At 46.6% G+C, this 13015-nt stretch overlaps 1 protein-coding gene across 1 annotated transcript in view; it reads right to left on the bottom strand.

Moving 5' to 3' along the window:
• The window catches only part of LOC147421698 (uncharacterized), a 65795-nt gene that overhangs the window by 6063 nt on the left and 46717 nt on the right, over positions 1 to 13015 (bottom strand). Inside the window, exon 4 of the mRNA XM_086502417.1 lies at positions 5901 to 5929. Within this exon, the coding sequence (XP_086358543.1) occupies positions 5901 to 5929 (29 nt within the window). The remainder of the gene's footprint in view (positions 1 to 5900; positions 5930 to 13015) is intronic.

Raw genomic sequence — 13015 nt, 5'->3', positions numbered from 1 at the left:
CGAAGGCTAGAAACCTTCAAAGTAAATCCTGTAGGTATCAAGAGTGATGTCTCCAGCGTCATAGGCAAAATGCAGCGCTTGACCAAGAGATAATTTGAAATAGGGAAAGAAATCAACAGAAGTGCCTTGGAACATTAAGGAGTTCCTATGGTGCCAGATGGCCCACATAGTCCAAAATCTGACCCAGCTGAAGAACACTGCAAACTAAGATTGCGGTGACTGGAGCACCCCAAAAAGCCAAAAGCGTCTGTGAAAAGAGCTGGAAGGAAAACGAAGCCGAAGAGCAGTCGACACTTGCCGAATGAAGGCTCTGGAGTGACGACAACCCCACAGTAAGTGTGGCACGGTCTCCTCAACTTTAAGGCATCCGGGACAACGGGAAGGCGCAATATGCCGAGCATGTAACACACTGCCAACAGGTAGAGCTCCCACCAAGCAGCGCCACAAGAAAATACGTTCCTTCAAAGGAAGATGACTCTGCCAAATGTGAGACAATGTGTGTTGCCACCACAAGGATGACTCGGAAAGCGACCACAACTGATTACCCTGATGCACAATCCATACATCAGACTGAAGGATGGCATAGACACTGCTAGCTGAGATGCAGTCCAATCTAGTAGTAGCCAGATTCCAGTCAGGGACGCGAGAGTCCACATCCAAAGGAGGAATGGGTGAATGAGTAGCAAGCATCCTTTTAATCTCCCTCCAGAGAGGAGAATAGTGAAGACTCAACCGAAAGCGGGACACTGCATCAACGAACGAAAGAACATAACCCGAGTCATCAACCGCCTTATGCACCCGACAGATTCCTTTTGGGAAAGAAAATACACTTGGCGAGGAGACCGTTGAAGCAAAGTCGAAGCGAAAGCCCTGCTACAATGCAGACTCTCTAAGCGAAGAGAGTTACCCACAGAGGATTGTCAACCATTCCAAGCCAAATGCGAAGTGACAACCTTCCAATCAACAATTAGAGAAGAAGTAAAGGGACATCCAGGAATGTGCCTTCAAGCTTCCCAAAACAACATCCCAATAAGTCTGTTTCCAATGACCAAAAGATGGGTGACAATGTGCGTACACAAATGTGTGACCATGAGAGCGCAGGGTTGTTGCTGCTCCACCAAAACTGGCAACAGCATAGCTTTCTGAGCCAGAAGATGACGTCGCAAGTCCAAAATATTTAACCCTCCAAGCCGCTTGGGATAACACAACTTGTCCATAGATAGAAGCCGAAGACCCTTCTTGCTAGAGGAGGTCCGCCAAAAATGCTCTAAAAAATTGGATATGAGGGACTGCAAATGCAACCGAGGCCAGGATAACAAAGGCAAGTAAAACTGCACATAAGTCACAAGGATGCATTGGACAATCCTGAGACGCACATGAAGTGGCCACTTGGACAGTTTCCAATAATTCAACTTGGAATGTAGACGTTGGAGCACCCAATCCAGTTTCTGCATAGCCGATACATTCTGTCAACCTGCATGACTAAGACATCCTGTCGAGTATATTTTGCATATTCCATTCCAACGATTACATTCGCAAGGTTATGAGTAATTTGACGTCGTGGAATGAAACCGTATTGAGATTGATGCAAGCCTTCATGCAGAAAGCACTTGTGTCGGTTAGCAAGCATTTTTGCCATTAATTTATATACCACATGCATGAGTGTAATAGGCCGCCAATGAGAGAATTCTTCACACAATGCATGCTTAGGTATCAACTTGAGCAACCCTTCTTTCCAAGAGGAGGGCAATTCCTGCTGTTCCCAAGCTGTATTCATCATGAACAACAGAGGCAGCTTCAAATATTCCACAGAGAGACCATCCCAACCAAGAGCTCTCCATCGACCCAAATCAAGCAAGCTGGCATATGATTCCGACTCAGTGAAAATAGCTTCCAAGTCTTGAGCCTGCCGCATCGAAAGAATGGGAGCAACATGCGGTAGAAACATGTGACGCGCTTGGCGATCTTCTCCCGTGGGAGAAGAAGGGGCCTCAAAAATCTTGCCATAATGAGAGTGTAGGGCTAGTGCTAGCTCTCGGAAAGTGGAGGTCCACTCCCCTGACGGTAATTTAACTCTCCGTATAGCTTGAGACTTCCTGGAGTGATGCAAATGCTAGAAGAATTGTTTAGAAGCACATCCTTTATCTGCAAAAGCCTGTTGACGAGCTCGAGTCTGCCATTTGGCCAATTTCCTCTCATCATTGTGCCGTAACATAACGCGAGCAGAAAGCAACTTAGTCATTCGAGTGGCAATAAGAGAAGAATGATTAGCCAAGTGCATTAATCTGCTACAAGCATCCTTTGCCTCATTAACTTGTTCCCTTAATCGTGACAAATAATCCCTGCCATAATCCTGGATAACACATTGAACACGCAGAACAAAGTGGAACCAGGCTATGTCCATATCAACAAACATTTGGGAGATCAAAGCCGTAATAACATCCACAATCATAGCACGAAAAGGTTCATGCTTGAGATAAGCATTATTGATATGCAAAAGTCTCTTCTTGGGTAGGCGGTCATTGACATCAAAAGAACCAAAACTAAGTTCCAAGCATATGGGAAAATGATCTGAGAGACACATAGCATAATCGATCCTCATCTCGCATACAAAGTCATCATACTGTTGCATGTGAAAAAGATACCAGCAATCGAGTCGAGTGCGATTCATAGATTGAGCATTATGCTCAAAAGTGAATCCTGGATCAGTCGCATGCAAAAAGGACCGCGAATCAAGCCCATTACAGGTCGACATAAATTGGTTCCATGATTGCCGTTCCATATGAAGCATGTGAGAATGGCCTGTAGTATTATCCGCAAGGTTTGGTGCATTATTAAAATCTCTGCAGAGAAAGGCATTGGAACGCCAACAATAAGAGGAGATAGCACTCCACAACCGTGCCCTATCTGCAGAAGCTGTGTATACATATAATCCTCCAAATTCGAAAACTTCCCCATTAACAATAGATGACCATCCATCTCCCAGTCGGGTCATTGAAAACCAAGGTCGAGAAGAGTTCATGTCGAACAAGTATAAGCACTCCAGAATAGCCAGCTGATCCTGCATAAGCTATCCAGTAGACTGCAAAGTAAGAAGTCTGTCCTGCAAATTGATGCTGGTTATGCTCTTGAAGAACCACAATGTCCGCTTTACATGTATGTACATAGTGCCAGGTAAGCCGCCACTTGTCGTGATTGCATAACCCACGCACATTATAGGAGATGCAATTCAAAGAACTATGCATTCTATATGGTATATACAGTGGACGAGGAAACAGGAAAAAGGGGAGAAAACTCAAGTACTAGTGCCTATCGACACATCCTCTCCAGCTGTTGGTACCTGAGGAGACCTAGATCCAGATGATTAAAAATAAAGGCACCTTGCGATGAAGAGGCTTCTCCTATAACAACTTCCTTGTAAGAGCGAACCACCTTGTCCCAAGCTTTAGCCAAAGAAGTGTTGTCATTAAAAGAAAGTTTTTTTCTGAACAACATTCTTCAAAGGGGGCACATAATTATGAGAAGATGCCGGAATACGAGCTGTAGCAGCTTTAGCGGGTTTCCTGGGCACCAACCAAGTTTGAGAGGTTGATACCTATTCTTTTCCCTTGTCTTTAATATTTGGAGAAGCAGAAAGTGTAGACAATTGTAATCGTTTCCCTTTGCCTTTATTCGCCCCAGCTTTTGTCGGGGAGGAGGTTGAAGCACCTTTGGTTTGAACCTCAGAATATTTCGGAGGTAAGCGAGGTTGAGGAGTAGGGACAGTCGAAGGAGGTGGTTGCAGGTTTGGTTCTGGACATTTGGACTGCATATGATCAAATTTGCCACAACGGAAGCAAGAATTTGCAAACTTGCCCCATTTAAGCTTGAATGGACACTTTCCAACCACTACATCCCCAGAATCGATCGAAATACCTATTGGTGTGGGGATATCTGTGTCCCACAGAATACAAAAACGGTTAGTGTTTGCATCTAGCTTAGAAGTGCAAATGACTTTGCCTAGCTGAGCAGCCAGCAAAGGAAGAAAGTGACACCAAGTGCGAGGAAAGTCGACCACATCAACCCAAACGGGACACTTGTGACGAATGAGACTCATAGTCCTTGGTGAAAGCCCAAGGCAGTATATGAGTCATCTCAAGCAGAGCATCCCTAGCATCCGTGTCAGCCAGCAAGACTTCATAGAACCCTCGCGCGCCAATGTAAACCCCTCGGACTGCTTGCCGTTTGAGTAGGAAATCAACCCATTGGCCTACATCCTGAGCCGTAGGCATTCTACCCGAGAAAAAACGAATCACCGTGTTGAGAGCATATTGAGCAACAGGATCCATAAGCTCCTGTATAGGGATGCGTACTTCCATGACGGGAGCGGATCCTTCCCAGGCTTGACGTGCATCCTCGAAGTCCTCATGCAAACATACTTTGATAAGGCTTAAAGCATCCATATCCGAAGATTCCATGGCTTTCCGACGCTTGTATATACATTGATCAGTCGAATCCATGTGAAGGTCACACACACACACGCACTCTTTTTTTTTGGGGTTTTTGATATTTGACTGCTATTGACACAGACAGACGCACACGAGGCTGGCTATACAGAAACACTGACACCTCTCTCTCACACAAAACAACAGGACTGCGTGCACGCAAAATCAAACTTCAACCACCGGCGCGCTGTGAAGGCTTGCACAGGGTAGATGTTGTGCAGAACAGAGTTGCGCGATAGACGAGTGGCCGAAGGATTTACCACACACCCAAATCCCCCATGCACGCGCGCACACACACACACTCATACACCCACATCCACCCGCGTGCGCACACACACACGCGTGCGCAGAGGATGGGGGTGAAATATGTACCAGGCTAGAGTGATGCGTAGAGCTGAACAGCACGTAGGTGCTGCAGGGTGCAGAGGTCAGCATGCAGGAGATAGACAGCGCGCAGGGGCTGCAGCGCACAGAGCAAGCAGCGTGAAGGTGTTGGACAGCGTGCAGGGAACAGGCAGCGCGTAGGTGTTGGACAACGTGCAGGGGACAGGCAGCGCGCAGGTGTTTTCCAAATCGCCCACCACACACCCACACACACACACACTGGAACATCCAGAGCAGAGACAACAAACAGATGTTTAGGAGAGGAAGACACAGGAATCTCGAGGTACTTGAAGGCCAGAGGCAGAGAGCTAGGAGGAGGCCACATAAGTAGAAAGAGGCTCCTCCAATGTTACAAGTGTACAGACGCAGGGATCCTATTATTCAAGGTCCACCCCCTGATGTTTCCTCTTCTTCAGGAACTGTTACACCTGCCTCTCTACAGCCTGATAAGGCTATGGAGCATACTCATATCGCCTCAAGAAACTCAGAAGCCCCCCTCAAAAATTGACTTATTGAGAGGTAATAGCTCAGATTTGTGCAATAGAATCTTAATCTTCTCAACTCAGTCCTACAGTATGAAGAGCCCACTACCTGCAAGTAACCATGTGGCACAAAGGAGTGGAAAGAAGTTGTGGACCAAGGAGATATTGGCCTTGCACAAGAATAACAGTTCACAACTTTGTTGACTTCCAGCCAGCAAGAATACAAGCTCAAGTAGGACCGAGGAATAAGTTACATGGCTCCTGTCACACTCCATTATTGAGTCATACACCTCCCACAAGGGTAGAACTTGCAATCTACTTGTGCCACATTATTGCACACACAAACATTAAGCTTTTCACTTGATGAAAGAAGCACTTATGCACATGTGTGTCAATGTGTTTTTGTACCCAAGACCATGTGTGTCATTGTGTTTTTGTACCTAAGTCCATGTGTGTGCATGTACATGCATATGCACTCACGTAATCCATGAGTAATGAAGAAAATTCTAGCTTTTCTTGCAAAAACTTATGCGCAAAAACGAGAATGCACCTTGTCCAAGCGTGTCATGGATCGACCAGCTGCAACACAAAGATAAAGATTAGTTCCACCTTTCTTAAATGTCTAAATGAACCCCCCCCCCCGGCCCCCCCGCCCTTCTCTCTCTCTCTCTCTCTCTCTCTCTCTCTCTCTCTCTCCCCTTCAATTTAGTTTTTATTTTACTTCATTTTATTTGTACCCAAACATTGTATTAGATCCGCGAGGATCGTATCAGGTTGGTCTCATAGATCATTTTGGCCCTTTGAAGACGTTAATTATAACATTTCATCTCTCTCTCTCACATCTTCACACGAGCTACGGGTTGAGAGTACCAGCAGAGGCCAGGATATGCCCCTTGTGTCACATAGAGCCTGAGATAGAGTTGCACTACATGCCACTGCCCATTCACTGCTTGTTCGGAGAGGGCTTTTGTCACAAATTGATGACAAGGCAGAGCAACCCGTACACACGCACACACCCACAAAGTGATGGCGTGGCTGCTTGTACGGAATCCCGCAATTCACGCTGACTGGCTGATGTGGCAGCTGTATGGAACCCCGCGATTTGCGCTGACCTGCTGACGTGGTAGAATGTACATAACTCTGCGTTTTATGCTGGTGCTGACGTGGCCTGGCTGTATGGATTTCTGCAGATTACGTTGCTGCTTTTACTGGCAGATTTTTACCCTAGTTGCTTTTGGAGTTAATTGCTTTTGAGTTTAATGCTTTTGGGGCTCTGTTTTTTGTCACCAGGAGGTGTATTTTTCCTGTTGCCTTCCGTAAATAAGTACTAGATATTTTTATTTATTTTTATTTTTACTTGTTTTCCCCGGCAAGTAGACATTGCATGGCCAGTGTGAAACGGCTGCCGCCGAATAGGTTTCTCACAGCGGGAGTATGGGTCGGTCAGTCTTGGACTGGTCGGGCTAGTTAGCACTGAATTTTGATGAGTATGGAAGCCTGTGTGCGCCAAATGAAGTCTGGGCCACTCGGAAAGTCACTCATAACTTCATAAGTCAGTGGGAACTAGAGAATTAACTCAAAAGGGGAAAACTGGACACATGGCGGCTCCAGGCAGTTTTGCCACTTCCAGCATGAAGAGGGGGCACCCAATTTGAGAGAGGAGGCTGAATTTTACACTAAGTGACCTACAGTGTGTGTGTGAGTAGTGGGTGCAAGTCTACAACTTTAATGGAAAGCTTGCCTTCTCCTCTGTCTTATGTAGCACGATGATTTGCTCTCGTGCATCTCTCTCTCCCCTTTGGCACATATGGTAATGCCCCACTAGTTGGGCTACTCAGATGAACATGTACAGTTCTAGGGGTTTATGCGCGTTTGCCAAGGCAAGAGCCTTCTCAACAGGAACCGGATTAGCTAATTGCTAATCCCCCACAGGTACGCACAATTCCATCGCGAAAGATTGCCAGTTCGGAGAGTTTTCTCGTGTGAAAACTTGTCCAACTCACAGGGGAACTGTCCCATTGCGTGCGGGAGCCCTTGGGACACGCGTAGACGTGTTCGCTCCGCTAAAAACGATCCGAAACAGCAAATTACAGCCTGCTGTGTTTTTCTACAGGTTTAGGGTTTTGCACCTAAACTGCAAGGGAACACCGGGGGAGCCTCGTGAGAGCCTTGGGATGCGTGTACAGGCTTTTGGGCATCCGGAAGTGAAAAACAGGGAATTACAGCCCGCTGAATTTCTGTGACAGCTCACCAGAAAGCTTCCAGATAGTAAGGGAATCCATCCTAGACAGGTGCTTTTGACCTGTAGGGGTTTTTGCGTCGTTATGCTGCCGAAATCAGGTTTTCAGCCCTCGCCAGGTTTGGACAGCTTTGTGAAAGCTTGTGCTAAGTGGTCGGATCGTCTACCGTAATTTGAATAAAGAAATACCGAAAGGGGCACCAGTCTTTGGGGCCTACAGGGTGTCGGTCTCGTTTGCGCAGTGCCATTCTAGTCGCTGGACGCAACTGTGTTCTCTTCCCTTCTCAGTGCTCTGTGTAAAGTTAACAGGTAATTGAAATAGTACCGCCCTCTACGTTGTACAGGCCGGTTATATGGTTCCATCGACGGGATAGTCACTTTTTCTTCAAAAAGTGCAGCGTTGATTGTTGTGGGTGAAAGCAACACAGAGCTTGTCGTTATGGCAGAGAAGAGAGGTCAAGTACCTGAAGAGGGATCTTCCTCACATGGCATAGAGAAAATTCCTTCAACTCTTCAAGAAGAGGACAGGTTGTTTAGGACTCAATGGCCAGTGTGAAACGGTTGTGGCCGAATAGGTTTCTCACAGCGGGAGTCTGGGTCGGTCAGTCTAGGACTAGTCGGGCCAGTTAGCACTGAATTCTGATGAGTATGGGAACCTGTGTGTGCCAAATGAAGTCTGGGCCACTCGGAAAGTCACTCATAACTTTATAAGTCAGTGGGAACTAGAGAATTAACTCAAAAGGGGCAAACTAGACACATGGCGGCTCCAGGCAATTTTGCCACTTCCAGCATGAAGAGGGGGCGCCCAATTTGAGAGAGGAGGCTGAATTTTACACTAAGTGACCTACAGTGTGTGTGAGTAGTGGGTACAGTGTGTGTGTGAGTAGTGGGTGCAGGTCTACAGCTTTAATGGAAAGCTTGCCTTCTCCTCTGTCTCATGTAGCGTGATGATTTGCTCTCGTGCATCTCTCTCTCCCCCACATATGGTAATGCCCCACTAGTTGGGCTACTCAGATGAACATGTACAGTTCTAGGGGTTTATGCACGTTTGCCAAGGCAAGAGCCTTCTGAACAGGAACCGGACTAGCTAATCGCTAATCCCCCATAGGTACGCACAGTTCCATCGCGAAAGATTGCGAGTTCGGAGAGTTTTCTCGCGTGAAAACTCGTCCAATTCATTGGGGAACCGTCCCATTGTGTGCGGGAGCCCTTGGGACACGCGTAGCCGTGTTCGTTCCGCTAAAAACGATCCGAAACAGCGAATTACAGCCTGCTGTGTTTTTCTGCAGGTTTAGGGTTTCGCACCTAAACTGCAAGGGAACACCGGGGGAGCCTCGTGAGAGCCTTGGGATGCATGTACAGGCTTCTGGGCACCCGGCAGTGAAAAACAGGGAATTACAGCCCGCTGAATTTCTGTGACAGCTCACTAGAAAGCTTCCAGATAGCGAGGGAATCCATCCTAGACAGGTGCTTTTGACCTACAGGAGTTTTTGCGCCGTTATGCTGCCGAAATCAGGTCGAAAACCTGCGTTTTCAGACCTCGCCAGGTTTGGACAGCTTTGTGAAAGCTTGTGCCAAGTGGTCGGATAGTCTACCGTAATTTGAATAAAGAAATACCGAAAGGGGCACCAGTCTTTGGGGCCTACAGGGTGTCGGTCTCGTTTGCGCAGTGCCATTCTAGTCGCTGGACGCAACTGTGTTCTCTTCCCTTCTCAGTGCTCTGTGTAAAGTTAACAGGTAATTGAAATAGTACCGCCCTCTACGTTGTACAGGCCGGTTATATGGTTCCATCGACGGGATAGTCACTTTTTCTTCAAAAAGTGCAGCGTTGATTGTTGTGGGTGAAAGCAACACAGAGCTTGTCGTTATGGCAGAGAAGAGAGGCCAAGTACCTGAAGAGGGATCTTCCTCACATGGCATAGAGAAAATTCCTTCAACTCTTCAAGAAGAGGACAGGTTGTTTAGGACTCAATGGCCAGTGTGAAACGGTTGTGGCCGAATAGGTTTCTCACAGCGGGAGTCTGGGTCGGTCAGTCTAGGACTAGTCGGGCCAGTTAGCACTGAATTCTGATGAGTATGGGAACCTGTGTGTGCCAAATGAAGTCTGGGCCACTCGGAAAGTCACTCATAACTTTATAAGTCAGTGGGAACTAGAGAATTAACTCAAAAGGGGCAAACTAGACACATGGCGGCTCCAGGCAATTTTGCCACTTCCAGCATGAAGAGGGGGCGCCCAATTTGAGAGAGGAGGCTGAATTTTACACTAAGTGACCTACAGTGTGTGTGAGTAGTGGGTACAGTGTGTGTGTGAGTAGTGGGTGCAGGTCTACAGCTTTAATGGAAAGCTTGCCTTCTCCTATGTCTCATGTAACGTGATGATTTGCTCTCGTGCATCTCTCTCTCCCCCACATATGGTAATGCCCCACTAGTTGGGCTACTCAGATGAACATGTACAGTTCTAGGGGTTTATGCACGTTTGCCAAGGCAAGAGCCTTCTGAACAGGAACCGGACTAGCTAATCGCTAATCCCCCATAGGTACGCACAGTTCCATCGCGAAAGATTGCGAGTTCGGAGAGTTTTCTCGCGTGAAAACTCGTCCAATTCATTGGGGAACCGTCCCATTGTGTGCGGGAGCCCTTGGGACACGCGTAGCCGTGTTCGTTCCGCTAAAAACGATCCGAAACAGCGAATTACAGCCTGCTGTGTTTTTCTGCAGGTTTAGGGTTTCGCACCTAAACTGCAAGGGAACACCGGGGGAGCCTCGTGAGAGCCTTGGGATGCATGTACAGGCTTCTGGGCACCCGGCAGTGAAAAACAGGGAATTACAGCCCGCTGAATTTCTGTGACAGCTCACCAGAAAGCTTCCAGATAGCGAGGGAATCCATCCTAGACAGGTGCTTTTGACCTACAGGAGTTTTTGCGCCGTTATGCTGCCGAAATCAGGTCGAAAACCTGCGTTTTCAGACCTCGCCAGGTTTGGACAGCTTTGTGAAAGCTTGTGCCAAGTGGTCGGATAGTCTACCGTAATTTGAATAAAGAAATACTGAAAGGGGCGCCAGTCTTTGGGGCCTACAGGGTGTCGGTCTCGTTTGCGCAGTGACATTCTAGTCGCTAGACGCAACTGTGTTCTGTTCCCTTCTCAATGCTCTGTGTAAAGTTAACAGGTAATTGAAATAGTACTGCCCTCTACGTTGTACAGGCCGGTTATACTTTTAGCATCCCTTGTAACCTTTATATTGGACCCAAGGAGGCTCACTCTGCAGAGCATCTGGACGCAGAGTCTGAGAGCGAGCACCCATGGGAGTTGTACTTTGCTCAAAGATTAATATAAAAAGAAATACCGAAAGGGCCAGTAATTTTTGTGTCTCGACCGCAGACTTATTAGCCACCCCCACCCTGCGCTCCCGTCTTCATCACTCTGTCTTATAGGGCATAAAGCCATAAAGAATCCCAGATTACACATGAATTCTCGTGGAGAATCTAGCAGAGATGACACCTCTCAGTGGGAAGGCAAAGAAAAATTGAAAATCCGGCACGGAAACTAAAAAAAAGAATGAAGATTAGGGCAAATTTGTTTTCGACGGACAAGTTTGTCAGAACGGAGTACAAACATCAACTGTAGATTGGCATATGTGTGAACAGATTGATTAAGTACTCCAGGGACCCGAGCTTGGCGAAACACCTGAAAAATTATCCAAAGGAAAGCCAAAAGGACAGACGAGTATAAAAAAGCGGAACATGTACTCGCAGAAAGAGATGGACAAGAACTCTTGAAAAGAAGATGAACCAAAGAACCACCAGAAGATAAACTCGAGAGTTATAGAGCAGCAGCCGAGTGCGGAACAAAAGGAAAGATGAAATCAAAACTGGTACCACATTGCGTGGGGCCCGACTGAAATCAGATGAACGAAACTACAAAACTTTGCCACACATGGGGCAAAACAAAAGATCAGGAAGCCCTCATTTTCTCTGATGAGGAGCCAAGGCCAACTTCTTTTCACTTGAATTGGCGGCTCGACTTAAAATTATGGCCGACAGGTTGAGGTCACATGCGAAGGCAGTTCTAGCAGCACTCGGACGGATGTTGCCATTACATCGATCATTGGCAAACTTCGTTTGCAATGTCAAAGTGTTCAGGGCACAAGGACTTTTATATCATGCCTTTGGAAGGGTGTGATGTCCTCCGAGGAATACCTTGGTACCACAAGAACAACGCCGTGTTTGACTATTGGGCTAAGAAAGCGACTTTGACAAATGAAGGGCAAAGAGATTGTACTTGATGAAATTCAGTTTCTTTACTCGATTTTCTTGAGAGAACTGAATGATGATTGAAGGTCCAATATGTTTGACCTCGAAAAAGAACGACAAGATTTTTTGCAATAGGGGCTGATGAGTTGCCTCCTTTACCTCTTGAAGATCACATGATTGATTCCTGGTAGTACACCACCGAACGGCTACCTTACACAGTTAGCCGAGGCCAAAATATAGAAGCAATGAACCAGGACAGATTTCCACATTACGAGGATCGATGATATACTTGACACACTTCAGAATTCTACTTGCCGAATTGATATGAAAAGTGATTATCATCAGGTCTGTATTGCTCCTAGAGACGTCCACAAGACAGCTTTCAGGACTACTTTTTGGATTTTTAGAGAGTACCGATCATTTGTGGGTTTTCCAGACGGCATAAATTGCTTATAAATGTGAAAAAGAGCGAGTTTTTCTTTCCTGAGATACATTTCTTGGGACACATCGTCTTAGTAGAAAGGGTACAGATGGATCCGGCCAAAAGTGACACTATCCGCGACTGGCATGACTTGAAGAATGTTCATGAAGTTCGAAGCTTCTTGGGCTTGTGCTCTTACTACCGGCGGTTCATTCACAAGTTTGCAGAAGTAGCTTCCCCTTTGCACATATTGACTCAGAAAGGAGTCCCTTTCTTATGAGGACCGACCACAGACGTGACTGCCTTTCAGACACTTAAGAAAAACTGACTATGGGACCAGTGTTAGCTTCCCCTTTGCACATATTGACTCAGAAAGGAGTCCCTTTCTTATGAGGACCGGCAGACGTGACTTCCTTTCAGACACTTAAGGCAAAACTGACTACGGGACCAGTGTTAGCTTTGCCAGACTTGCAAAAGCCATTTGAAGTTTATTGTAATGCTTGTGGTCGTAGTGTGGGAGTGGTCTTAATGCAAGAAGGCCATGTGATTGCCAATGAAAGAAGATTGTTTTCAAGGCCAGAATTGATAGCACGGATTTATGAGAAAGAGCTATTGGCAGTGATCCATGCTCTTACTCAGTGGCGACATTACCTACTCGGAGCCGATTTCACGATCTTCACTGATCATCAGAGTCTACGCTACTTCTTGTCACAGCTTTTGGAAAAGCAGATGCGGTGGGCTAACATCTTATCACAG

Source organism: Adiantum capillus-veneris, chromosome 27 (genome assembly GCF_014529385.1).
Source record: "Adiantum capillus-veneris isolate H3 chromosome 27, ASM1452938v2, whole genome shotgun sequence".
Classification (NCBI taxonomy): Eukaryota; Viridiplantae; Streptophyta; class Polypodiopsida; order Polypodiales; family Pteridaceae; genus Adiantum; species Adiantum capillus-veneris.
Note: the sequence above shows the minus strand (reverse complement) of the source record. Positions and strands in the feature narration are given on the sequence as shown.